The 27230-nt window shown below is 43.7% G+C and overlaps 2 protein-coding genes across 2 annotated transcripts; both read left to right on the top strand.

Annotated features, from left to right (window-relative positions):
* Positions 1-822: 822 nt before the first annotated feature.
* atg2a (autophagy related 2A) lies at positions 823-22629 on the top strand. The gene is made up of 42 exons (XM_047585193.1): positions 823-1373; positions 1783-1945; positions 3273-3422; positions 3843-3945; positions 5768-5912; positions 6963-7175; positions 7268-7367; positions 7632-7796; positions 8312-8454; positions 8584-8662; positions 8758-9007; positions 9411-9552; positions 9853-9951; positions 10466-10621; positions 11182-11455; positions 11553-11625; positions 12048-12222; positions 12323-12465; positions 12675-12796; positions 12961-13118; positions 13230-13362; positions 13478-13662; positions 13746-13826; positions 14614-14720; positions 14804-14896; positions 15065-15135; positions 15924-16000; positions 16615-16785; positions 16989-17115; positions 17380-17606; positions 17715-17944; positions 18049-18184; positions 18447-18668; positions 18754-18855; positions 19113-19197; positions 19354-19507; positions 19637-19706; positions 19831-19913; positions 20073-20194; positions 20306-20460; positions 20543-20701; positions 20901-22629. The coding sequence occupies exons 1-42, from the start codon at positions 1203-1205 to the stop codon at positions 21135-21137; spliced, it is 6051 nt and encodes a 2016-aa protein (XP_047441149.1). The 5' UTR covers positions 823-1202; the 3' UTR covers positions 21138-22629.
* A 446-nt stretch (positions 22630-23075) lies between these two features.
* On the top strand, positions 23076-26201 carry trmt112 (tRNA methyltransferase activator subunit 11-2). The gene is made up of 4 exons (XM_047585198.1): positions 23076-23271; positions 23923-24024; positions 24129-24221; positions 25838-26201. The coding sequence occupies exons 1-4, from the start codon at positions 23197-23199 to the stop codon at positions 25937-25939; spliced, it is 372 nt and encodes a 123-aa protein (XP_047441154.1). The 5' UTR covers positions 23076-23196; the 3' UTR covers positions 25940-26201.
* Positions 26202-27230: the final 1029 nt, after the last annotated feature.

Below are 27230 nucleotides of genomic sequence, written 5' to 3'. Positions count from 1 at the left end.
GTTGCAACAGCAGAAAATATTTCTAAACTATGCAAGTGCTGTGGCATTAATCAGATTTCAATGGGGGGAACAAAAGCTAAACAAAAATGGAACTATTGTTGCATGTAGTCCTGCATCAGCCTCGAGCATGATCAACTAGTTTTCATAATGCAGAAGTCTGACATCACAGTTAGAAATGTTCATCTAAATGGTGGAAGTGGAAAGTTACTAAATGGATGCAGCAGGTAACTGGAACTTCTGAAATGTGTTATGTGAGATCATGGTACTGAACTATGACGTCCAAAAAAGCTGGGCCCAGTTTATGGCATGTACATACAGTGTTGTTGCAGACTCTTCCTTGAGTGCCAATTTTCTTGTTATTAGATAGTGAGTTTGAGGATGACATTTTATTTTTTATAGATAAAGCAAACAAAATTTCCATCTTCAGAAAAGTGTCACATTTTTCATTACTTTTTTTTAATAAATTAAAGAATGTCAGACATTCTTTAAGAATAAATGGGTTTCAATCACATCACAATGTCTGAACACGTGTTGTATTACAGCATAGTAAATAAAATAATTCATGAAGGATGCCAGTTATCTTTCTTCAATACTCAAGTATAGACTTTTATGCCACTGTAACATATACGTCTATTTTTTTTGTAAGGTTCCTCCTATGTAAATGGTCTAATGTATATTGATGATATTTATATTTCTTATAATTAGTAATTTTCATTGTCGGTTAAGAAAAAAAATTGACCTTATTAAGATGGCGGCTGGATAGGCCCATCCCATTTCCGTGTTTTGAATACGTCGCAGTGACGCGTTACGCACGTACGTTCACCATACCATCAGTTGGCGTATGATAACAATAAACAACCCTGAAACAAGAGATACGCACCGAGAGGACCTGTCGCTACAATTCGACACAAACGGACCGAAAATATGAGCCGAGACAGCCGCAGTCAGTCGGAGTAACGTCTCGCCAAGTAGCGTAGGAGTCTCGTCGGTCCTGACACAAAGGATTTTCCAGTTTTGTGTCAGTCCAAGGGGAGAACTAGAGTTACGGTTTACCCCTTCCTTAGCCCCCTGTAGCTAGCTGTGGCTCATTCCTTGTTTTTACACACTTTGTTTTAGTCTGTTATGCAGTTGCCAGAGGACTGTACTCGCACTCGTTCTCCTCCGCCACCTCTTCGCTCCCTCTCCCCGCTCTCTCTGGCCCTATGTCTCGCTGGCTTTTCCCCTGGTCGGGCTCAATCAAGAAGCGGGCCTGTCGGTACCTCTTACAGCACTACCTCGGTCACTTTTTGCAAGAGCGACTGAGCCTGGACCAGCTGGGCTTGGACCTGTACAACGGCAGCGGTGTCATCAAGGAGATCAACCTCGATGTGTGGGTGAGTTTGTAAAAGAGACGAGAGAGGGTGGGCTGTCAACTTTGCAGCACCGCAGCAGTCATCGTGTGTTTTTGTTGAACTCATGCACCCTGACACTTTCGCAACTGCACTCGACTTCAACAACAATCTTCAACGTCATGCTCTTGAGTGTGTCTCGCATTTCTTCAAGGAAATGTACTCATGGGAAACGCATCAACACCACATCAGATCCGCTGTATCTCTTACAAGAGTAAAAACACTCTGGATGGATATAGATTTACCTCTACCATGCTAACTTAGCTACTCCTTTACCCCTTAAGCAGAGTGCATTAGACTGCACTTAGAGCGAAGAGATAAATATCAAAGCAAACATTTCTTTCACTTTTTATTTCCTCCACATCCTATCCTGTCTGCTTCTTCTTTTCCTCAGGCGGTCAATGAGCTCCTGGAGTCCCTCGGGGCTCCTCTGGAGATAGTGGACGGCTTCGTGAGCACCATAACGGTGACCATCCCCTGGCAGGCTCTCCTGACCGATCACTGCACCTTAGAGGTGACCGGTCTTCAGATAACATGTCGACCCAAGTACCGGACCAGTGAGTTCATTTCATTTTCTCTCCTCTCCTTTCTCTGTTTTGATATCTCCACCGACCTGGCCTGAAGCAGATGGGCTTGACGCCTTTAATGATAAGGCATAACACTGTGACCACTGACGGGAGACGTGAATAACAATGATCGTCTTGTGACAACACACTGTTGTTCTGGAAAACGTTTGGATCTGGCGTTCACGTGAATGTTATTTAGACGTGTACCACCCACCTAGACCAGACCAAGTGCCACCACATAGCAATGACACTGTTTGAAGCCAGCAGGAAGCAGCCTGACACAGGCGCACACACACAAAACTGGTTTATGAACAACTCAACTCAGATCCCAGACTGATAAAGTGTCTGTAAGATGCACTGGAACAAGTCTGATCCAAAGAGGCCCCTCCTCTCAACACACTGGACCCAAAGGCCCCCACTAACAACACTGTGTTTACCAGACACCACAGGACACCCTCAGAGGGTCCGTGTCCATTCTCTGATGAGTCACAGCTGATTTGGAGGCACAGGAGAGACCTACACAATATTAGGAAGTCAGTCATGATGCTTGATCATGTGTATATGAGCTGGGTTGTCGTCAAGGTTTCTGTTGGTTAAATAGCGAAGCCGCCATCGCTTTACTGCTATGATAGTTTCGAGCTCTGGGTTCTATAAAGAGCCTTGAGACAATCTGGATTGATATTGGCACTGTCTGTATAAACTGAATTCCACTTGTGACATGCATCAGCCACACTGTGTTCATGAGATTTATCCATTGAGAACTGGTGCGATCCAAAATCCTGTATGCCTGTAAACACACTTTATCACCCTTAAGATTTAATATTGACCTGCTTTTAAAGGGGGGGGGTACACCTTAGGATGTGAATAGAGGGTGGCATTTTCATATCATGCAGCCAAGTCCATTTTTCAATTTGAGGAAACATTTAGATTCTTTTTAAGTCAAAACACTGGTCTGGGACTGCAACCATTCAATTCATTGAGCGTTTCCTTTCATTATCTCTTGGGCTGAATGTTCAAAGTAACTACTTTGTCAGGGAAACCGTCCAAAAACCACATAATTAATGGTCACATGTGAGATCACGTATAAAATCAGCAGCACATTTTCGTGTTTATGCAACGAAAATAGAGGTTTTTGTGTTTTTTCTTATACAATTGCTAATCAACTTTTTCAAAACTGATTGTGTTGATCAGCTCTACATCAGTCTGCAGAGAGCCCCAGTTGTGTAACCCAAATAACTAAATTGTTAGTTTGATGTTCCACACGAAGAAGTTCTCCCACAATTACAGAACTCACTGAGTCCCTTGTGTTTGCCTTCAGGTGGGGGATGGGACTCCCAAGGCTGGTCGTCCAGCATGACCTCCAGTATGCAACTGGCTCAGGAGTGCCTGAAGGACCCCCCAGAGGCATCCGAGGAGCCGCCTGCCCCACTGGAGGGGCTTGAGATGTTTGCACAGACTATTGAGACGGGTGAGTCAAAGCACTTTGTAAACAAGTGTCAGTGTTAACATGCAGACGGTAGATTTTCTTACAGTAATAACGTTTACTCATTGTGGTGCTACATCGCTGCTACACAAGGCTTTGCACCATCTTTCATTAACTTAAATTTATGCCTAAATAATGGACAATGTCAAGGGCGTGTTTCCTTTTTCATTGTAATGTTTCGCCAGGTGAGAGTTCACCTTTGTTCACGTATTCATCAACATTATTTCAGTATTACATTGTTTCTCTAGTTGACAACACATTGAACTGTCACAGTTTTCATTTGTTATTAATCGGATGCGTTCGTCATTTTTCTATTGAACATGTGACTTCACATCTTGTTTCAAAGCCAAGTGAGTGCAGTGAGGGGCCACTGAACTTTTTCATGTCTCTCGTCTGTGTTTGCAGTCCTCCGTCGCATTAAAGTCACCTTTCTAGACACTATCGTCCGCATCGAGCACCAGCCCCTCGACCTGGAAACAGGCGTTGCCTTAGAAGTGCACATCAAACGGTAGGTCACAGCTTCCTGTTCAAGATTCACTGTAGAGAGGAAAATAAAGCTGATTGTTTCCTACTAACCACAATCATTTTGTATTTTTATAGTTATCTCTTTATTCTAAAGTACCAATAAGGAAACATCCTTGGAAAGTAAACACACACTGAATTATGCAGCTAGAGTGCACTTTAAGAAAAGCAACTGGTCTACGCTGAAATGTACCGATGCTCCGCTGATGCTGCAAGTGTTTGCGTTTCCGAATTCTTTGATTCTCAAATTCAAAATGTGCAAAAACTGTTGCTGGTTTCACTGCTCCTACAGGTGGGTGACCCAACAACGCCAAAGTACATATGTGAACAAATGCACAGCAGCCATAAAAGCATAAATGCGCTCTGTAGTCCTTGTTAGCGGGTGATATGGAGCGGATGTGAAGCACCGCGTTTGTCTTTTTATGAACTTTTAGTATTGTAACACTCCCACATCAGCGCTTTCTGTCGGAGCAGAATGAAAGCAAAATGGAAGCCGGGAGTTAGATTTCGTCTTCTCTCTGCTCATCAGCAGAAAAGCAGACGAGGCCCCGACTCGGTTATGAACTGGGCACTGCTTAGCTCTGTGTTGTCGGACAGCCTCAGTGTGAAGCTCGTTTTTTAAAAAGGGTCAGTATGGACGAGTTCACTCTCCTGAGCAGGTTTTCATCAGTAAATAACTGCAGGCTACTCTTAAGTTGTTGTCGATATGGGAGTCTGTGACCGTGACTTTAGTGCCTGTGGACAGCGCGACAGAGAGAAAGAGATTATTGTTTTTAATGATTGCACGTTAACTGCACTTTTCACTTTTTCACAACATCTGCTTCCAGCTGTGGTGCTCAAATACAATGTTCTAACTATTACTTCTTAAAACTTATATTTCCCTTTATTTATTTATCATCCAGCCTTATACCTCCCTCAATCTTATAGCATGAGGTTGATCCTCTCCCTAAAATGACTATTTGGATGCAAGATCTGAGTAGATAAAAATGTTAATTATGTTAATTAATCCCCTTAACAATTATTTCTCTTCACTCAATTTTTCGTACATTTAAAAATGTAGAGTTATTGTTGATCCAAAAAGACACTTAAACCTCATAGATTAAAGGAAGGTGTGCCCCTAGAGCTCATAACCTGAGACTGTAGCCCTCGCCACAGTGTCACAGGTTTAATTTGTTGCCTCCTGTCCCAAAAAACATCCTAAAATACATAGATAAAGAGCATAAAGTCCAGTATTTGTTATAAGTGAACACAAAGCAAACACAACGTCACACGCCTATAAAGAAGTGAATCCTGGGCTGGGTCATTAAAACAATACAAATTATTTCCAGCTTCATTTCTCTCATCACATTTATGAAACCAGACCTGTGGTATTTGTGTGTCTCACGTGTGCCATGACTCTGTTGGCATTTCACTGTGACACTGTTGAACTCTGTCTGTTTTCCTGGCTTATTGACAAAGCTGAAAATGTCGTCTGTGTTGATCTGTGGTCAGTGACCAGGCGGCCTCTCAACAGCCTGATTTTAAGGCGGACTAATGCAGTGAGACAATGTTATAGAGGTAGAGTTTATTTTCACAGAAAGCTTCTGGTCATCTCTCCTGAAGAGATCAAGGCCCTGGCTGTGTTTCAGTGATAGCGTCCTTGGACCAGTGAGAGCAAACTGTCTCAGTAATAGGTGCTACATGAGTATTTAATTAATTCTGTGTGAGTGAGGTTTGGCCTTTTCCTTTACTTTTTCTTTTATGTAGTGAATTCAGTTTTGTCATTCCACTAAACGATGCGTGTGTTTTTTCGTGTGGTGTCACTGCAGGCTGGAGTATTTTGATGAGGCAGTACGAGATCCAGCCAGCCAAACTGCCGTGCCTGTCGACATCCACCAGCCGCCTGCCTTCCTGCACAAAATCCTCCAGCTGAGCGCTGTTCAGCTGTTCTACGACAGCACTGGGATAGTACAGGTGATACGCACCGCGCTGCCTCAACAAGGACGTGTAACCTTTATATCCACTTTAATTTATTGTTTGTTTTGATGCCTATAATTGGCACAGGGTTGCAGAAAATGGGTGACACAAGACTAAAGGCTTAATCCAATCTAACTTTATTTGTAAAGCACTGCAAAACAAATACATAGTACCAGAGTGCTGTACAGAAAAGTAAATACAAAACAAGATATAACAACTCACACAAGGCAAAAATACAAGTAAAATAAATTAAAAGACATAAAACATCCGTCAAAAAAATAAATAAAATAAAATAAATTAAATTTAAAAAATAACAGCTATACAATATCCTACTCAGTCACGTCACCTGACTGAAGATCATTTGCTGCCTTTCATATTAATTAATGTCACTGCAAAGTTTAAATTAAATTACTAATATGTGCCTGGAACTCCTTCTTCTGGGGTGAATGTGGCAACTGACATTTTATAAATAATCAGTAAAGCTTGATTTTTGATTTCATTGGTGTGGTTCTGGAAAACGTGTGTCAACTGGGCTGAAAAGGCAGAACAGATAATTATTAGGAACACTATAGGATTTTTAAGTCAGTAAAAGGCAAAAACCAGGAAACAAGTAAAACGAGTAAACTTTTAAAAGTGGATGTAAATAATTAAGGAAACTTGTAGTATTGAATAATTGATCTTTTCTGAGACACAATATTAAAACGTGACAAAATGTAATGTCTCTGTGTAAATCAAAGTCATGGATCATGAGGACACTTGCAAGACAATCACGGGTGTAAAGGTCCATGGGATTTTTTTTTTATCATACAGTGTATATGACCCAGCTCCTTCCCTTTTTCTGTTTCACAAAATGCCAATTGGTTCAGTTTAGATATGACCACTTATTCCGAAGTCCATTGATCTCTGTCTGCTTTGTTATTTAAAAAAAACAAACAAAAAAACCTGACCTTCTCTTTGGGAGCGGATTTTTATTTTTGAACGGATGCAAACTGGCAAGAAATGCGTCAGGCCAACAAAGACGTTCAAAGATTTGTCTTTATTTTTCAGGGTCCTCCTGAGGAGGAACGCCCAGATTCACCCATAGCTAGCGAAGGAGAAGAAGAAGATGAAGATGAAGAAGAGGATGAGACGGAGGAGAAGGCTAAGCCACTCTCGGCCCCGCCCGGTTCTCCGTCTCAGCCGCTGCTCATAGGAAGCTGCTCCGGTTTCATTGAAACCACCGTCAAGATCAAACAGAATGATATGCTGCCCGGACCAAAGGTGTGTGTGTGTAGATCTCTCACTTCATCTAGGAGACAATAACGCACAATTTCTCTCTCATAACTTGCTTCTCTCTTCTCTTGGACCGTCAGTTGGAGTTGGATGGGAAGGTGGGCTGTGTCCACATGCTGCTGTCTCCAGATCAAATCACCCATTTGACAGACCTGCTGGCAGCGCTCTGCATAGACACTGGTACAGTGAAACAGAGTCTGATGAGCTGTACAGAAACCAGTGCAAGGCCCGAGTTACACCTATTGGCTTTTGAATGGTTCTTACCTGAACACAGCTTAATATTTGAATGAATAGTTCGGTCTCTGGTTGCCACTGTTCCTTAGGTTTGATCAGAAATTAAAGTAATACGTCACAACGATTATGTCATATTCAGTATTTAGTAGCTGACGGTTTGTTTCTCCTCCACCCTCGAACTGATCCATTTTTCTCTCCTGACTCCTGCAGAGCCAGAGTCTAAGTGTGGTGGAGTCCATAGTCGGCCGTTAGACTCAGATGACCTGCGCATGATTGAGGAGGACCTGAGTAAGCAGCTGGGCTCCAGCCCCAGAGACAGGGACTGGGAAATGGAGCCTGACCTGGAGCCCTTCGTCACCACCCTGGAGAACGGAGGTACACATATCATCCTCCGAATAATCTGTCCGTCTGACATGCTGCATAACCTGCATGCTCCTGCTGGCACGTCGTTTATAACCATGTCACACACGCATTCTTTGTCCTTATGAAGTCATTGGCTTGGATTTGTTTTTAAACATGTGGTATTTATAGCATTAACGATTTAAAAAAATACTCTTGGAAGAAATATTTTTACAAGTTTATAAGTACTTTTATCTCTAAACCGAATCTTTACGAGATTCACGAGTCTTTATTGTCGTTATGAGAACATAATGAAATTTTGCAGAGACCCGCCCACATTATACTTCATACACTTACTGACAGAGTTGCATTTAGTAATTCTCATTAATTTGCAGGACATCAGTCGGTTGCCTGCAGAGACATAATATTAATTCCCGTAGAAAACCTTCCTGCAGTTGTGCGGATGCTCCTGCTTATGTGAAGTGATGAGTTGTCTGTGTGTACATCGTTCTGTTAAACCTGTACATTTGTGTGTGTGTTCGTTCCTTCAGAGATGTTTTACTCCATGGGACCTGCTGGGATGAACAGTAGCGTGACATCTGTCCGGTCTGGCAGTGAGCTGTCAGACAGTGACATGGAGTCGTCCACACACAGTGTAGCCAGCTTCACGCAGCCAGCAGCCCTGTCTGCACAGGTACAGACTTTATAGTTTAGTGATATTGATCTGTTGTATGGCAAATAAAACCAAACACAGACCTGGAGCTTGTAATTGTTCATATCAAATCACAAACAACCTGATTTGTGCTTTGATTTTCCTTGCCAGGGTATGATGAACTGTCCTAGGAGATATCCTGTAGCTGGCTGCCTGTCCAGTCTCCCACAGACCAGCAGCAGGTCTAGAGGTATGAGCAGCGGTGCTGAGTGAAGGGTTCACATCAGTCCTCTGAAGGATTGTGAAGGTCTAACTTGTCTCCGAACTCCATCCTGTTCTTTGCAGGACGTTCGCACAGCAGCCAGGCGGAGCAGCTGAAGCCCGACGCGCTGCTGCGACTGACCATCGGCGGACTTACTCTGACCCTGCTGCAGGAGGACCCGCCCACTAGGACGGACGGGGCCTTGTCATTGGCTCAGGTGTCTCGGGTGTTCTTCCGGGAGCTGGCCTTCTTCAGGGACAGCTTGTTTAGCGAGAGGGACTTCCATCATTTGAGAAGTGGCTTTGCCAAGGCCTGCCCACACTCCCATCTCAGGTAGATACACACACACACTTTGTCTTTGGTGAGTTGTGAATTATGTGTATGGAGCTTTTTGATTAATTCGCTTCTCAAAATTGCGGATTGTTGCTTTTGTACAACTTCACAAAGGCGATAATACAAAAAGAAGCTGCCTAGTGAACAAATGACATCAGGCTGTTCTTCGTGTACTACAAATCTTAATCAAGCTGTAGATATCGAGGAATGTTAGAAAGCTTTGCATCTCTTTTGCATTATGTAAACGACAGTGTTACTCCTTCCCTCTGGCTTTTCATTTATCAAGCTTCCACCCCCGCGCTCACTGACGTGTGTTAGCACACGTTAACACACATTGTTGTCGAGGCTTTTCACAAGCATATACATACAACCGAGTCCGACTCTTCTTCGTCTTTTCTCCCAGACTGACGGGAGCAGCCGTGCAGGTCGCTTGTGAGATGCGAAGTGGGAGGCGACACTGTCGCGCCGTGACCTCTGACCTGTCCTTCAGCAGGCTGGAACTGTTAGAGTGTCTCTGGGAGGACGGAAAGCCTCAGTACTGTGAGGTAGAAAGTCTCTTCTCTGTCTGTCTGTGTTTGGCTGAGCTCCCACTGTAACTCATTTTTGACAAGCACGATTATCGGCGCTCTGCCAGAGCTCTTCATCTTTCATTTGTTGCTGCTGTCATGTAGTTTTATGATGCACAAAATAACAGTTCAGTCTGAAAACCCAACCAACAGTGAAAAATGTTATGGTTAAGATAAGCTTTATCTGTGATTTGAAGGGTTTATGTTTGTTATTTTCTATCTGGGCTCATAAGGAACCGTTTGAGAGTTCGCTGCTTCTCTCTCTCTGTCTCTTTCCAGTTGCTCCAGTTCCATAAAGCTGGTCTGTTCACTGTTGGAGCTGCAGCCAGACCCTGCGCCCAGCTACACTACAGCCTCACTGAAAGACACCTGCGTAAGGTACGAGATCAGCATTTATACTCACAAATCCTGACTTTAAATCACGTTCTTATCTAAAAAAAAAACAGCTGTTAGGTTTCACGATCAGTTTGTTATTGCATTGTAAATTGAGTTATATAGGAGTGTTATTGTTTTGATTACTCATCAGAACACATAATGGACGTCCCTGAGGTCTAACCAGTGCCACGAATGCCTTAAACACATGAATAAAAAACACTACTGTGATGAAGTTTCCTTATATGTTGATTTCTAACTGAAATTGACATTTTTTTTTTTTAGAACCTTCAAAAACAGCTTTAATGCTTTAATCCTGCTCTATGACAGTAATCATAAAACAAAAAGATCCATTAGACAGATCTGTCAGTGAAAGCCTATTGATTAGTTTGGCGAAAAACATCCACTGAAATCAAACAAACAAACTGAGTCGTACTGAAGGACACTGACTGACGCCAGGACAACATACGAGTTCACCCGTTAACATTTTGTGTGAATATATTCATGCGTCCGTCGGCAGGGAAAGCAGCAAGTGGTGCGGCGGGACAGCGTGGTGCGGGTGGAGCTGGCTGAGCTCAGCACCGAGCTGGACCTGGACATCCTCAGCCGCCTGGGGAGCATCAGCAAAGCTTTCAGCCACTGTCCCTCACAGACTGCTGGATCAGGACCCATGCAGGTGGAAACTCTCATGCTTTATTCAATAAAAATAAACTGAATGCAGACAGAGGGGCGTGAAGCATGGGAACTTTTATCAAACCTAATATGCACCTTAAAACAACACAACACAACACTGTATGTACCAGAAGAGACACTATCTCATGTTAATACATTTTGAGAGTGACTACTAATTTTTTATCATAGCTTTGAGCATCCTTCCTGACGCATCAGCCCTTTTCTACTATAAACCAGACAGCCACCGTGGTCACGCAGAGTCTTCACTTCTGCATCAGCGCCACAGTGAAACCGCAAATAGCCAAAGATTATAAGAGATTGTCCTAACTTGTCTTAAGGGTCACATTTCTGCTGACATAAGCATGAACCTAATTGGCAGGTGTAAGATTAAATAAACACGTCTCCAGTCGTCAGGTGGCAGTTAAGCTTCACAGCGGTCAACACTAAATGCAGGGCTGATTCTCTGTAACCCTTAAGATTGAAACACTTCCTATAATCCATGTCGGGCCGATGTTATTGGGTGTATCTGAACGCTGAAACCTTTCTCGTTTCCTCTCCTCTCAGGCACAGAGCACCGAGCTTTACTCCTCTTTCACCCTCCTCTCCCCGCACGCCGTCCTCCGGCTCCGTTTCCCCATCCCCGACCTGCGGCCCCTCCCTAAGCGTCGACCGCCGACCCAGAGGGCCGTGCGGCAGGAGACCTTGGTGCTGGAGCTGACGGAGCTGGAGCTCAAGCACCAGGAGGCCCCGGACCTCCAGAGCGAGCAGGCGGCCTCGGGACAGCCGTGGGCTCCGTGCCTCACCCAGTTACTGGAGGCCTGCTTCACCGACCTGCACGGTGGGAGCACACACACACAAACCACTGCAGTAGCTGTCGGTGCTGACTGAAATAACGTTACGGAGCTGATTTTACCGATGTGTCATGTCACCGACAGGGTCGTATGAGGGCTGGGAGGGAGGCTCTTTCCCCTGTATCAGAGTGAGGAAGAACCGTGACTCTCTCCCCAGGTTAGTCCTTGTTTGAGATCAGTTGTTTCTAATTTCCTGGACATATGCCATGTACGGAGGTTTGTCTGAGATACCGTTGATGCGAGGTGAAGCTTTTCTCATGTGAAAGTGAAATAAAGTAAAACCCGAAACTGGTCACAGATTCATACCCTCATGAATGTCTCATAAAGCTGTGATGAAGTATTTCCTGTGACAGTTTGCCGAGTTTCAGGTTTCACAAGACACTATGAACTTGTTTTCCCTTTTTCCCCAAACTCAGCTAAAGAACTTATTTTTGTGCTGAATAACTCTAAAAAAAACACTCAACACATGGACATAAAACACTCACTGACCGATGACAATGAGACAAACAGCAACCCACAATTTCCACAAAAATATCATCTTCCAGCTGTGATGTTGATGCAATCTGTTTGCGTGAGCAGGATATCGGTGCGTGTGCGCGGAGGTGAGGCTCAGGGCCCGGCAGCAGGTCTGAGCGGGATGAACATGGGCCTCATCAGGGATCTGGGCGCCGTCTTCTTCGAAAGCCACTGTGAATTCAACGACAAAACCAGCTCCCCGTTTTCTTCCAACCGCACCATGTTTGAGACCGAGGAGGTGAGCTGGCGCAGAAATGAAATGGCATGTCTCCGTTTGTCGGGCATCTTTATCGGGACGACGGACCTCACGCGCCTCTCCTCCTTTCGGTTTGCGTTAGATGGTGATTCCAGCCGACCCAGAGGAGATGAGTCAGTTTCAGGAGCAGTGCGTCGCTCAGTGTCAGTGTGCCGTGGACATCAGCCTGCCACTGGCCTACATCCTCCTCCCCAGCAAACAAGCCTTCCAGAGCATCTACAACAGGCACGTCAGGTTTATTTCTGCCCTCTCCCAAACAGTTTTTCACATTGCAAGATTTTACTTTACTGTAAACTCAGAGTGGAGTCCCGTCCTGTATTTTTTCCACTTGTTGTGTTCCTACATTATCAATAGCTTCCTTTTCCAATTTTGTTTCGAGTTTTTGGTCTCGGAAATAACTGTAATTTTCCCTCACCCACCCGTTTGTCTAAAAGGATCAATAATGATCTTTTGATGTGGGAGCCACCTCCCCCTCCTCCCTCTTCGGCCCGCAGCCCCGACCACAGCCGCCATCACCGCGACGAGTTCCAGCTCTGCAAGTCCGCCTTTAGACTGGGTAGGTTTGACTGCTCTGATGGAAAGGTTTAACGAAGCCTCATTCCTCATAGTAACACACTATTAACCTGCCAAACTAAATGTCTCATATTTGAATCCACCACTGATGGATTTAATTAAACGGATGTATGATTTGTTTTCCTCCGTCGTCTCTTTTTGTCACAGACTCTGATTCAGAAGAGGATGAGCCCCACTTCTTCATGGCCAATGATTCAAATGGAAAATCTCATCAGTCGGCTCCTCAGGCCAACCACAACCTCAGCCTCCTCTCCCTCACTGTGATTATTGGGAAGGGTCGCCTCCAAGCCAGAACAGACAGGAAGGTGAGCCAACCGGCTGCTAACTACTCGTGTAATGAGTCCGATTGAATCAGACAACTGAATCCACTTAAAGATACATTTTTTAACTGCTTTAACATGTTGACGTTAATGCAGGAGGACCAGAGTCACGGGGAGATCGTCCTCGACCTGGAAGGGGGGAAGATGTTCAGCGTGGCGCAACATCAAAATGACCCCAATCTCAGTTTCCTGTGTCTGGAGAGCAAACGAGTGGAGCTCTACCATCGAGGTGCACTTACTTTTTTTGTTTTGTTTTTTTAACATACATTGAATTAAGATTTTCCTCGTTCAAATATGTAATAAAGTGATTCATCTCTTTTTTTTTCTATCCCACGCCAACGTAGCTGTGGTGAAAGAAACCCCCATCCCGCAGCGGTTGGAAATGCCCAACTTCGCTCCCCCGAAGCACTTGGACCCCACCATCTACCCCACAGAGGCGGGAGTGAGCAGTGTGAGCGGCAGGGAGCTGGAGCCGCAGATGTTGTCCACAGCCATCAAAATCACACTGGACCTCCAGAGGAACGTCAAGGTTCGTGCTGTTCACACGCCTGAGTCATCGGTTTATGCAAGTTCGATGCTAAACGTAGTTTTTTTTCCCGTGTTTCTTCGTAGGAGTTTCTTGTTGCCCTTCGACTTCAAGGTGCCACTATGCGACATTACGTGACGCAGACCAACCACAGCTGGCATGAGCAGGTGAGAAGCTAAATGAAGTCCTTCCAGACTGCGTCTTATTTCTTTGTGGTTTGTTGGCGTTTTGAGGTGTTTTTCTTTCATGCTTGACTTGCCCCTTGGACTAAAACAACAATTTTCAGATGTCTTATTTAATGTTTTGGCCTTTTCCTCTTTGTGTAGACCAACATTTTTGGCATTCCACATTCCTTCTGAAATAGAAATGTATGAATGTGGAATAGAAGAGATGCCAGTTTCTCTGAATTCCCTGAAGAAGGGCTGCAGCTGTTGCTTCTACAAACGAGACTCACTCTTCATTTTCCTGTTGCTTCAAGATGTTTAATGTCTCATTCTAAGTGCTTAAAGGTCATATTACTTGCTTGCTTTGGGTGCTTGTTTGTATTGAGCTACAACCCACAGATGTACAGTAGATGTGGCTTAAGTGCAGTTTGACATTACAAAGTGATTTCACAGACAATCAATGCGCTTCTGAGAATCTTTCCATAAAAAAATGCAAGACATGACGCACATATTGGTTTTTGCTCTTGATGCACGTCAGAGCTAAAAAAAGAAAAAAGAAAAAAAAACATCCCTCCTCCCTGAAATAATAAGCACACACTATTAAATTGTATCTGGTGAATTATTACTTAATATGACAAACCCTGTTTCCCTGTGTTGTTGTTGTTGTTGTACAAATTGTCCTGATTTATTCATTTGTGTTGTGCATAAAAATGAAACCACACTCAAATCACATTAAGTAATTTGATTTTACTGCCTGCCAGCTGAGTCCGTTTGCATGTGTTCGTTACAGCTGGTTGACTTCCTGGATGTCATCGACGATCCCATCCTTGGATACACCGCGCCGGCCGTCATCACTGTCCTCCACACGCACCTCGCTACCTGTGCTGTTGACTACAGGTACACGCCCGCCTTCAAATGTTCTCCGTCCAGTGTTATTCTCCCTCCGCTGCGTTTTCACCTTCGGTTTGTCCGCTCTCCAGACCTCTGTATCTGCCCCTGCGAGTGTTGTTCACGGCGGAGTCCTTCTCTCTGTCCAGTAACATCATAGTAGACACTGCCACCTTCCACCTCAGGTAAAGTTCACCACCCACTGAACGTGGAGCCTGAACATTAACTCCCCTTCATCATCACAATATTTCAAGCCTTTGGAGTAGAAGTCAACTTCATATATTGCTGCTTTTTATGACGTTAGTGTTCATTCACAGATATTTGTGTAAGTTTAAATGCTCTGTTGTGGTCAGATTCATCCTGGATGACTCTGCTCTCTACCTCTCTGACAAATGTGAGTCCGACACCGTGGACTTGAGGAGAGGTAAGACACACACACTGCATCTCGCATAGTAGCCGGACGATGATTCTCATATAAAATGTTTCTTTCTTTTTCATTTCCACTCACTGACCAGTTCAATAGGTACACTAGTTGAAACAAATGCACTCTAATATAACAGGCCTGCACTAAATCTTATCTTAGTCGGTGAGGTAGGCTAAATAACACTTTAATTCAATATAATTTGACACCACCACAAATTACATCCTCCACAATGATCATCCAGTTCAATTACTGTCTTGCTGATGCAGTTTCAGCATAAAGTGAACATTATAACGTCGTCATCTGTCATGAAGGAGGGTTTAGGGCAGGACTTTCAAATTAAAATGCGTTTGCGTTCACTAGTGTACCCAACAAACTGTCTTGTGAGTGTCATTTTGTGAAGTGTATAAGATATAAAATAAAATATAAGCCTGATGATTTTTGTGTGTGTGAAATGTATGGTTGCATTTGTGGATAATATGTTCTGGCTAAAGTGTCCACACAAAACGGTTGATTTTGATGGTGGTGTGACTTCTTCTTCTTCTTCTTCTTCTTCTTTTTACGCATTTTAGCACTTTATTGTTGATTGTGTGAATTGTACCCTGTGAACGTGAATAAAGTGTGTTTGTAAAAATCAAAAAAAAAGAAATAATCTTCTTCTTCTTCTGTAAAAACAGTTGATGGCTCGTTAGGCCAGACATTAACGTCTGTGACATAAGCAGGAGTCAACGTGACCTCTCAAAACAAGTTGTGCTCTAACAAAAGCCAACACGTGTGTTTGTGTCCCGCAGATTATGTGTGTGTTCTGGACATTGACCTGCTGGAGCTCGCCATCACCACATGGAAGGGCAGTGATACTGGAAAGCTGGTGAGAGCTGGCCATCTGTTTTCATACGTCGCGCAGGAAACAAAAACACAATTTAGTTCAGTTTCTGGCCAAAAAAAAACAAAAAAACACTAACAAGTTCAGGGTTCAGTGTTTCTAAATATTTTTTTTTACCATAATAGAGTGTGACTATAATAGTAGCTCCATATTTTGGACGTGGCACGAAAACCACCAAGGAATTGGTAAACATGTCGTCCCTATAATTTCACTTTCCAGCTAAATGTGTTCAGTGTTTATTGGCGTGTTCAGGTCTTAAGTCGACATTTGCTTGATTCATTTCGTGTGGATTTTTTTTCAGCGTTGTAAATTGTTTTGTTTCTGACTTTGAGTTTTTAATTTAATATTCGTTATTGTTTATTTGTCCTGGATCACACTGATGTTTTTCAATTCTAAAGCGTTAAAGCTTTAAATGTGGTTAACATTTAAAAGTGTGTGAAGGATTCATGAAGTTGTGTGTGGAGGAAGGCTGAATTCTCCAGTATAAGGGCTTCATTGGTGATACTGCATCATTACCTTCGTCTTGCTCCTTTCACGGATTCTTATTTTATCTCAGTCATGTGAATAGGTTTCCTCTGTCTCCTCTCTTTGCTCTGCAGTCCCAGCCTCTCTTTGAGCTCCGCTGCTCCAACAACGTGGTCCACCTCCATACCTGTGCAGATTCCTGTGCCGCCCTCGTCAATCTGCTGCAGTACCTGGTCTCCCAGGGTGACCTGCACCCCCCGCCACGACACACCTCACCCACTGAAATCGCTGGCCAAAAATTACCAGTAAGACTTGTGTATTCACTTTTAACCTTAGAGCTTCTCTTTGGGTAAACTAAAATAAAACTGTAGAAACCCACAAAGATTAGGAGGCTATAAAAATGCATTTTATGGTTATACTCAGATTTTGTACATTACATTGATCTTTTCAGCTCATATATATAAAGATGGGGTAAAACTGGCTGATGTGTGATGTTCTTTCTTGTCAGCTGTCAGAAAGTCCTGCGTCTCTGCCCCCCTGCCCTCCAGCTGAAACTGCTGAGATCAATCAGTACGATCTGGCCGATGCCTTAATAGACACGGAGAAGAGCCATCGAGATGAGAGTTTAGACCCAGGTACCAGAGAGTTTGTTTCCTAACAGGATATGCTTCAGCAGAATTCAGTCCTTGTGTATAGAAGACAATTATTTCTGTTTATTTTTATTGACATTTAATCAGTCTTATATTACACAATATAGATCCGAGTTTAAATGTTCCCTTTAGTGCCTTATTGTAGCGTAAAATCAAAGTCTGTCCCTGTTACATATATGGTCGGTTTTGCCGTCTTAAGAGCGGAGCGTTAATAGCAGCACTAAATCTAAACATCTTGTTTTTGCCCAGGTTCACCCTCGATACCGAGGGGCTCTCCCGTCTCCGTCTACCTGTTCCCTGGCGAAGCCTCAAAGCACGGCCCGTCTACCGTTCTGCCACGGGAGGACTCTGATCTTGACGGGCTGGTTGCCACGGCAACAGAGGCGCAGGCAGACATGCTGTCAGACGACGGCTCAGAGGGCTCCACCGACAATGACGACTTCTGCATCCTGGAGGCTCCAGGCATGGGCATTCCTGTGAGTCTTTTATTGATTTATGCTTTCTTTTCCTGGCAACACGAAGCTATCAATCAGTCAAAAGCTGTATGCGCACTCACAAAATGTCCACACATGGTTTGGTTTTAGCCGAGGGACGGGGAGCCCGTGGTGACGGTGCTGTCTCAGGGCCCCATCAAGGTGAAGGACAGTCACTTCTCCAGACCACGAGGCAGTTCGGACCTGCTCCGAGCCCCGAGCCGCTTCCCAGTGCCTCAAAGCAGGGTGGTGCTGCGGGAGATCTCCGTGGTCTGGCACCTCTACGGAGGCAAGGACTTCGGTGGCAAACCCATGTCAATACATGCCCAAAACGCCAGCAGGTAACACAGACTTCTCAGTGCGCAGAGGTTTGATTTACGTTAAAAAAAAGACACTCACAATGTGTGTGTGTGTTTTATTGATGTCCCTCTCCGCCTCCTTGCAGGGGTCGATCAGTCCCTGCCGGGGTTCGCGGGTCACCGTCTCGCTCTGTCGGTTCCTCTCGTCCCCAGAACTCCTGGCGCTGGGCGGGAGGCAGCGGCCGACAGCACACGTTACTGATGGAGATCCAGCTCACCAAGGTACACCGCTGCACTCTGACCAAGTACTTTTACTTAGGTGTTGGATAAATACTGTAAGATACATTACACTTCTACTCCTCCATGCTAAGAGAAATATTACATGAGGGTTAAATAGTGGGAGTATATGGAACAGCAGTGAGATGCTGCTTCCACATTCATTCATTAGAAGGAAATAATTCAGTGATATATAACGAATACATAAGACCTATGGGCTGTCTGTGGGACTTCCTCCTCATCACATTCCTCCTATTTTGTCCTCCAGGTGTCTTTCCAGCATGAGTCCTATCCTGTGGCAGTACCAGGCCAGGATGGGGACGGGCCGGTGGCGGTCGGGGTGGGTCCCGGTGGCGAGCAGCCCCTCTCCAGGCAGGTGTTCATCGTCCAGGAGCTGGAGGTCCGAGACCGACTGGCCTCTTCACAAATCAACAAATTCCTCTACCTCTACACCAGCGAGAGCATGCCCCGCCGAGCCCACTCCAACATGGTGAGACGGCAGGGAGGGATGACGGGGAGGAGAGACGGGTCTGATTCTTGGTCAAATGTTGACCGGATGTGTCCTTGTGTTGCAGCTCACTGTGAAGGCGCTGCAGGTGTGTCCAGAGTCCGGCCTCGGTGGTCCCGAGTGCTGTCTTCGAGTCAGCCTGCTGCCACTACGACTTAACATCGACCAGGTAAGTGTCCAGTCACATCCCAGGCGTCTAATTACAAACGTGACAGTGTCTTCAGATCTGCAATAAAATTTATTTTGCTCACGGTGTGGGAAATTAAATATTTATGTGTTTTGAGTCAAAGCTGTTCTGTGAATGTTTTATGAGAAACAAAACCCTGGCAACACTGTGTCACATAACAGTTCATTAGGACACATTTTGATAGGTTGTACCGTGGACTCTCCACATCTAATCAGCATTTGTTTCTGTTTCCTTCCCAGGACGCACTGTTTTTCCTGAAGGATTTTTTTAGTAATCTAGCTTCCTTTGTTAACCCTTACTTGCCTGTGGACCCTGCAGCTGAAGGTGTGCCATAACGTTTTTCACGGTTAATGTTGTGGGAGTTACAGTCTATAGATGATATAAACACTGATATTTACTGCCACTGTTTACTTATGTTTACTGCATTATAATCGTTTAAATTACAAAGGAAATATTTTATGTATCTCTGTTTATTTCCAGTGAAGGCTGATGCCTCTCAGAAGGTGTCTGAGGAGTTGGAGGCAGCTGCTGGTCTGGGACCTGATCTCTCAGCTTCTGTGGAAACTACCTACAGCGAGCAGAGCTCCTCCTCTGCCGGCTCCAACTCCTCCTCTGACCAGCCGATCTACTTCCGGTACGTCGTCGTCAGTTCGCCGTTGAACACACGTGTTTTTAAGAAAGAAGGCAGAACGTTGCTTAAAGACGAGCGAATATGCTTCCAACTTGAAGAATAAATGATAAGTTTTGCCTCCTTCCTTTTCAGGGAGTTTCGTTTCACCTCTGAAGTGCCTATCTGGCTGGACTATCACGGCAAACATGTCGTTATTGAACAGGTGAGATGTAATTTAAACTTCCTCCTGGCCTGACCAAAAGTTTGTAATGAAGACGTCCATAGGATTTAAGTGTGTTTGGAATAATTTAGTATTTTCCCACCCTGTCCTGCTCTTTGTGTCTCAGGGGACGTTTGCAGGGATCCTGATCGGTCTGGCCCAGTTAAACTGTTCTGAGCTGAAGCTGAAGAGACTGTGCTGCCGACATGGGTAGAAACACACAACAAACTAATATCAGTTATTGCATGAAACTGCTTTTTTTGTTTTTATCTGAGTGAGTCTCTTTAATTTGTCAGTCGACCAAAATATGTTGTTCGTATTTTGTGATGTTTGTGATGTCCTGAGTATTTCTTCTACAATGCTTTCCAGTCTCCTTGGTGTCGACAAAGTGATTCAGTACGCCGTCACAGAGTGGCTGACAGACATCAGGAAGAATCAGCTGCCAGGCATCCTGGGAGGCGTTGGCCCCATGCACTCTGTCGTCCAGTTGTGTAAGTTACTTGTACCTGGTTCAAACAACCTGCAGTTCACAGAGTCACTTAACCATTTGTTCTTTATTCTGTCTGTTTCATTTCCTTTTCCTCCTCTGTGCCCATGTCCAGTCCACGGAGTGAGGGATCTGTTCTGGTTACCCATCGAGCAGTACAGGAAGGACGGACGCATTATTCGAGGTCTCCAGAGGGGGGCAGCATCCTTTGGCACCTCCACAGCATCAGCAGCTCTGGAGCTTAGCAACAGGCTGGTGCAGGCCATCCAGGTACTTTGTCTTTGAGTGCAGCAGAACAAACATGTTCCCAGACATTTCATGCATGTTGCTTTACTGTATATCTCTCTTACAGGCCACAGCAGAGACTGTGTACGACATCCTGTCTCCAACACCTCCCCTCAATCGCTATGCCATCACTGAAGGCCGGGCTCCCACCAGTCGACCTCGCAGAGCCGCTCAGCCTGCAGACCTCCGGGAGGGAGTCGCCAAGGCCTACGACACCGTCAGAGAGGTGCTTTCCCAAACTTAATCCAGTCCAAAATAAGCAGTCACAAGCCTTTCAACTCAAGATGTAGTCTTATCTTTAACGTCGACTTTCTATAACTAAAAAGAGAGGACATCTTGTAAATCCTGATCCCTTTAAATGTCCTGTCACTTTTAATCACACTGAAACAACAAATCATTCGATCGTTTCTCTCTTTGCTCTCCAGGGAGTGATTGACACGGCTCAGACCTTGTGCGATGTAGCATCCCGCGGCCACGAACAGAAGGGTCTCCCCGGCGCGGTGGGAGGCGTCCTACGGCAGATCCCGCCCACCGTCGTCCGACCCCTAATTGTGGCCTCTGAAGCCACCTCCAATCTGCTGGGCGGCATGCGGAACCAGATCAAACCAGACGCCCGGAAAGAAGACTTCCTCAAGTGGCGCACGGAGGACACCCAAGAATGAGGACGACAATTTGTGTCTGTGTGTGAGAGAATGAGTGCGTGCGTGTGTGTGTGTGGTTATAATGTGGGAAGCTCTCAGCTGTGGGAATCTAGGGATTGAATGTGTATCTGCATGTGTGTGTGTGTGTGTGTTTGTGTGTGTGTGTGTGTGGACTAATACGAGTCAGTGTGCGCTCTAATGCAAAAACAAAGCAACAGCTAACTACTACTGCAGACTCTGACACCCAGTGTTTTACGTGGCTCCGTCATACTTGGACGTCCCTGATTTAATTGTCGTGTTTCCCATTCAGCAAGAGCTCTCCTCATATTCGTCTCCTCAGTAATACACTAGTCTGCAGTTTCTCCCTTATTGCCTCTGCAAACATATTGCTGTCACTCTCAGAGCTGGCTTTGTTTTTCAGTCCGACCAGGCACAGGCAGGATCATCACTCTCGAGGTTTCCTCGTTCACAGGGTAGAGGCAGGTGGGCACTTTATCTGCTTTTAATTGTGTTATTTCAAACTGAGGGAAACAAAAGAGGTGGTTCCTTCATTAAATTGTTCTGAATCTTTGAAGTAGGTGAATTCGTGTTTGCAGCAGATGAATGAGGATATCTGTTTGTTGGAGATCCTGTGTGATCAGTCAACAAACGTTGGTCTTCTTCTGTTCATGAATGGGGTGAACAGTTTAATGGAGTGTCTTTTTGCTAACGCAGATGTTCGTATCCCAGCTTCACAACACAACGCTGTGTGACAAGTTGAATTTTTTGGCCCCACTATGCACCTGCTTCCCTCAGTGCTGTTATTTGTGCCATAAACCTTGCAGAGTGCCCTTCTAACTAGCTTGTGTTGCCTTCCTCTAACATGTACCCTCTCTGCTAACACATTCTGGCTCATACTAAAACATGACTGAATAGAAACAACATGAGGCTTCTAAATCCTGTAGCATATTGCTGAAGCTTCACAAAGTTAAGTGTTTTGCAAATGGATGTCAGCTCAACTCATCTCTGCTTCTGTTTCCATGAGAGTTGCAAGATCCTTGGATCTGAATTAACCTGCTTTCTCTTCAAATTTACATGCCCCCATCTTTAGTTGCCTTCCTGCATTTTTTATCTTTCTCTATTTGTTTTAGTTTTTTTTTGTTTTTTTTTTAATTCTGTTAAAGCATAAGTATTGTCATACTCGTTTTCAAATTAAGAGTTGGGAGGATGTGAATCTGGTGAAAATGGAGGATGGAAAGTGAGGGGTTTTGTGGTTTCAAAAACGTTTTACATTTGTATCTTTTTTCTGTTTAAAATGTGTGAGGGTCTCCCTCTGTGTGCGTATGCGTGAATGAATGTGCGTGTGTTTGTGTGTGTGCATGATGCATGTCTGTGAAGTCGCAAGGTTGATGCTTGTTACACCACTTGTGTGTAATTACTATTTACTATATCATAAACTGTATGAATGACCTGTATAATACAAAGACAAGGAGTAAACAAAATTAATACAAAAATAAAAATTTGAATACAAAAACTGAATGCATGTCTGATTTTTGCCCTCTAAACCACTGCTATCCAGTTGTTAGTGGATAGCAGGTCTATTATCTGGTCTATTTAATTTGTGTCACTTCATGCTACCACTTCATTATGATATGAAGTTTGACTTATAGAGGTACATACTGAACTCTCTACAACCTGAAAAGACATTATTACTAAAATATCAACAAGTTTGCAAAGTGTGATCAGAGGCTAATATAAAATCCATTAATATATATTTACAAAATTTTGCTAAAGTTGCCTAATTCATAAAAAATCGTATTTTATAAGTGATTTTTGAATGCATTTCTCTAATTTCAATAATTTTTTAAAATTTGTATGTATTTACGCTCCTTATTATTTATATATTACTTAAGTATCGTCATTTTTGAAAAAAAAAAAAAAAACACCGAGTCCCGGAACTAACAGTAGAGTAAAATCATCGGGGGTCTTTTAAGCGTTGCACCAGTGACACTTCCGGTCCACATGTATCGCATGTAGACGAGAGGTAAACTAACGTGTTCTTTACCGTTATTTGTTGACATCTCAGCATCTGTTTGTAAACATGAAGCTGCTCACGCACAACATGTTGACGTCTCACGTGAAGGGAGTCATCAAAGGATACCCGCTGCTCATCAAGGTAACACCTGGCTAGCAGGATGGCTAATGCTAATCTCGTAGTCTGAATGTAACGTTACTGTGTTTTAACAGGTTAACACGTTTCTGAACGCTCGGTGGGAATAGCTCAAATACTGTTTATTGGATAACCCTGTGCAGTTGCACTCATATAAAGTCCACTTTTATGATAAAAATGCGTCTAATGAGTCTCTGTGATACTGTCACAGAACTGTTACACGTACGTATACATGTGTATGAATATATCTTTAGGGTCATAGTAATTGTTTCGCACTGGACTGTAACCTCTGAACTAAGAAGCTAAATGTATATATGGTCGTTTTGTACAAATATTCAGTAATGTCACCCACCACACAACATTATGAGCAAAGAAAAAGTTATTAGTATTGATTAAGAACACCACAGTAAGTATGGGGTTGACACTCTTAAAACTCCCCTGAGAATATACACTACACTAAAGACCTTACAAACATCCTAAAATGCATCACTTGAGATTTATGTGACACTTCACACTTCTGCTGTATTTGCGATGAATGTCAAGGGAGGTCACATAAACACAGTTTTCATTTCTGGAGAAATAAAAACTCCTGCTGTTGATGAAGCACCTTCCATGTTTACACTAATAAGTTGTGCTGCTGATGTTGTCTTTGCTCAGGCAACAGAGGTGAAGGTGAATGAGGTGGAGTTCAACCCTCAGTTCGTCAGCCGGATGATCCCCAAGCTGGAGTGGAGCGCTCTGGTCCAGGCCGCAGAGGGGGTGAGTCTCATGACACTTCATAAACCTGAATACCGCTCAAGAAATATAAGGACAACAGTTCATTAAAAGCAAAGTGTGTGTTACAATCTCTACTCCCTCTACAGCTGGGCCATCGACAAGACCTGCCGCAGGAGCTGGTGCCAGATTATGAGAAAAACGAAGACTTCCTGAAAAAAGTGCACCGAGCACTACTAGAGGTAGAGTTCACACAGCAGCAGTACTTCAGTACTACGATATGTAGATGTACTTCTGTTAATAATATGTGAATACGGTTGAGTTTGTTCTGAAAATAACAATTGTTTATTATCTACTAGCCTGCTCAATTAATTGATTACTCTTTTGATATTTAAAATCTTGAAACATTTAGTTTTGTTTGACCAACAGCCTAAAACCCAAAGATCTTTATGTTACAACGAATAACACTGAGAAAAGCCCTTTTGGAAACTTTTTTTTTTTTTTGTCTAAAAATTACTTTAATCCTTAAATTAGTAAATATCTAAACAACCAATGGACTGATCAGTTAATTGACTAATAGTTGGAGCTCTGGTCCCATTCCTCAGGCTTATATAACTTATGTTCATAACTATTAGCTCTTTGCTTTTTATTTTTCAATCACACACATTGGGTCAAGCAATTCTCCCAGTGCATTTGGACTCTTTATAAACAGAGCTGCAGAATCATATATATCCTGTGGATCTCTGCAGAGTTTTCTGTTCATGTCCTTAATGGAGTGAATTGTCTTGATGATTATGAGATGTGTGTGTGTGTGTGAGAGAGAAACCATTTGTGTATATTCACTGTCAGTCACATACTAAGGTACAGCTTGTGCTTGACGTCATGTTTCTATTACCGGCAACAGCAATTAGCTGCAACGCTCTCATGTGGTTGTTTCCTACTCAGTGTTTTTGTTTTTCATGACAGCAACTGTTTATGCAGGGATCAAACACAGGGACCGAAATACTCATGGTGAACACAACACGAACAGAAGTATGTCAACTACCAAATATTAGGCCTAGATGTGACATATACATATATATATTTATATATATTTACACACATGCATATGCTGAACATTGATTCAAACCAGTGCTGCTTTTAGCATCTCTGGTTTGGAGATGGTGGAAGGTGGAAGATTCCCACAAGGAAGCAGGGTTTGTTCCAAAAATGGTGAAGACAAAGTTGGTGACACTTTGTTCCCAGGCCTTTATTTTGCGCCGCAGACAGTTTTTATATTGACAGAGTCTTCCCAGGCTGGTCTAGCTGGTTAGAAGGAACGTGACCAAGACAAAGAAAAGAACAAAAGCCAGAAAGTATTTGAGTAGAAAAATGCAACTAAACAGACATTTAATGGACACTTTCTTGTAGACAAACAAACATTTGCGTTTTTTTTCTTCACTAAAGTGAGTTGTATCCTTGAGGTTTAACACATTTGTCAATTTTCTCATTTACCAAAACAATGTTTGAGAACATAATGAGTGTTTACTGGCTAGTAGTTTTCTCCTTTGGTGTTTTTTTAGCTCAATTCTTGGCTGTTTAGTTCCACCTGCAAGACCAAAGAGTTTGAAGCTACTGGCATTAATGCTTTTAATTCTGACCCTCCTCTTCTCTCTAAATGTGAAACTGTGATAATTCTTCACACAGTGGGGTGGGCGTCCACCTTTACGTGTGATCTGGTCTGAATTATCTTTGTGTGTATTAAGGTTTTCTTGAGCTGGACCTCAGAAGGGCTGTCCATTTACTTTTGGCCACTTACTTCTCACTGGTGACCTGTAGATACTCACACTTCTTGTCTCTTTGCTGTTGTCTGCTGCAGGTGGAGGTGATCGAGGGCTGCCTGCAGTGCCCTGAATCAGGACGAGAGTTCCCGATCTCCAAAGGGATCCCCAACATGTTGCTGAGCGAAGACGAGGTGTAGACCCCAAACAGCAACTCAAATGGGACTTTGTGTTTTCAGATAGACGCTGGACGCTGGTTTGGGTTGGTGCCATGAGAGAACAGACCACTCTGTTCGTAGTTATGATGTCTAAGTGGCTGATGCTTCCAGCAGAGGGAAAAGATTTGAAGGAAACAGATGGAAATGTTCCCCAAGTTTAAACCCTCGTGGTTTTATCTGTATTTATTTTTGTAACTGTTCGGGCTCTTTATTTCTCTTTTTTCAATAAAACTGTCCAGATTTTCGTGATGGCCAAAATCGTTTGGTTTTTGTGGAAAATATGTATTCTTTTTCTATTTTTCAGACATGTTAAAGTATAACCCCTGACAGAGGCTGGCTCTGAACCCCTCTCGCCCTCTCTCAGGGTTTCAGAAAGTGCTGAGGGCCAGATGACGTGGCAGTGGCTTGTCTATATTTGGCTTTGAGGAAAAAGGAGGCAGAAAAGGCTGGCCGGCTAGATGTTGTTTTTGAGGAAGTCTTTTTTTTTTTTTTTTTTCCTCTTAAAGCTACACATTACAGCGCGTACACACAAAACGCACCACCTGGGCGGGCTCCTGTGAGCCGAGATGCCCTGATGAGTGGGCCCGCTATCAAAAAGAAAGAGCTGACACACAGATAAGTGTCTTTGAATCACTTCAGGCTGTCTGAGATGAAGCAGGAGCAGGCAAGTTGGAACGGGAACCTGTTTGTTCGCAGGCTGTTATCATTTTTATGGAAACCTCTCCAGAACAGACGATGAAGGGTGGGTTGCCCTGACCAGAAGCCTAAAGGCAGCCTGAGTCTCTCCTACCTTTTCCTTCTACTTACAGCAATTACAGGCCTGCACCCGCAACTATAATAACGGTATAATGGGATGGCAGCAGAGCAGCAATAAAAGCCACCCCTGACAGATTAACAGTCCTCTCCAAGTACTGAGCTGTAATTAACAATGAGCCTGAAGAGGAACAGAGAGAAAAGAAAGGAGCTGGATTGAAAGCTTGAAAAGATAAAGACAAAAAAAAAGGGATGGGCTGTCTTTTGAGTGATTTATTAAAATGAGGATAAGCCTTCTCGAGATGGAGATCCACGCTAACGCTGCACTTTGAAGTGTCTGGGATGGATTAATACTTCTCTCCCTAGCAGCTTCCTTTTAATCATTTTGTTCTTGTGTTTTAATAAAGTTTTTCGATGATTAAGCTTCTTGGCAGAGACTGGTGAGACTCATCTGTCGGAATGCATACATCAGTCTAGTCGCTAATCAAACAAAAATCCAGACACAAACAGTTTTGGGCTT

This window comes from Mugil cephalus, chromosome 5, assembly GCF_022458985.1.
Source record: "Mugil cephalus isolate CIBA_MC_2020 chromosome 5, CIBA_Mcephalus_1.1, whole genome shotgun sequence".
Classification (NCBI taxonomy): domain Eukaryota; kingdom Metazoa; phylum Chordata; class Actinopteri; order Mugiliformes; family Mugilidae; genus Mugil; species Mugil cephalus.
Note: the sequence above shows the minus strand (reverse complement) of the source record. Positions and strands in the feature narration are given on the sequence as shown.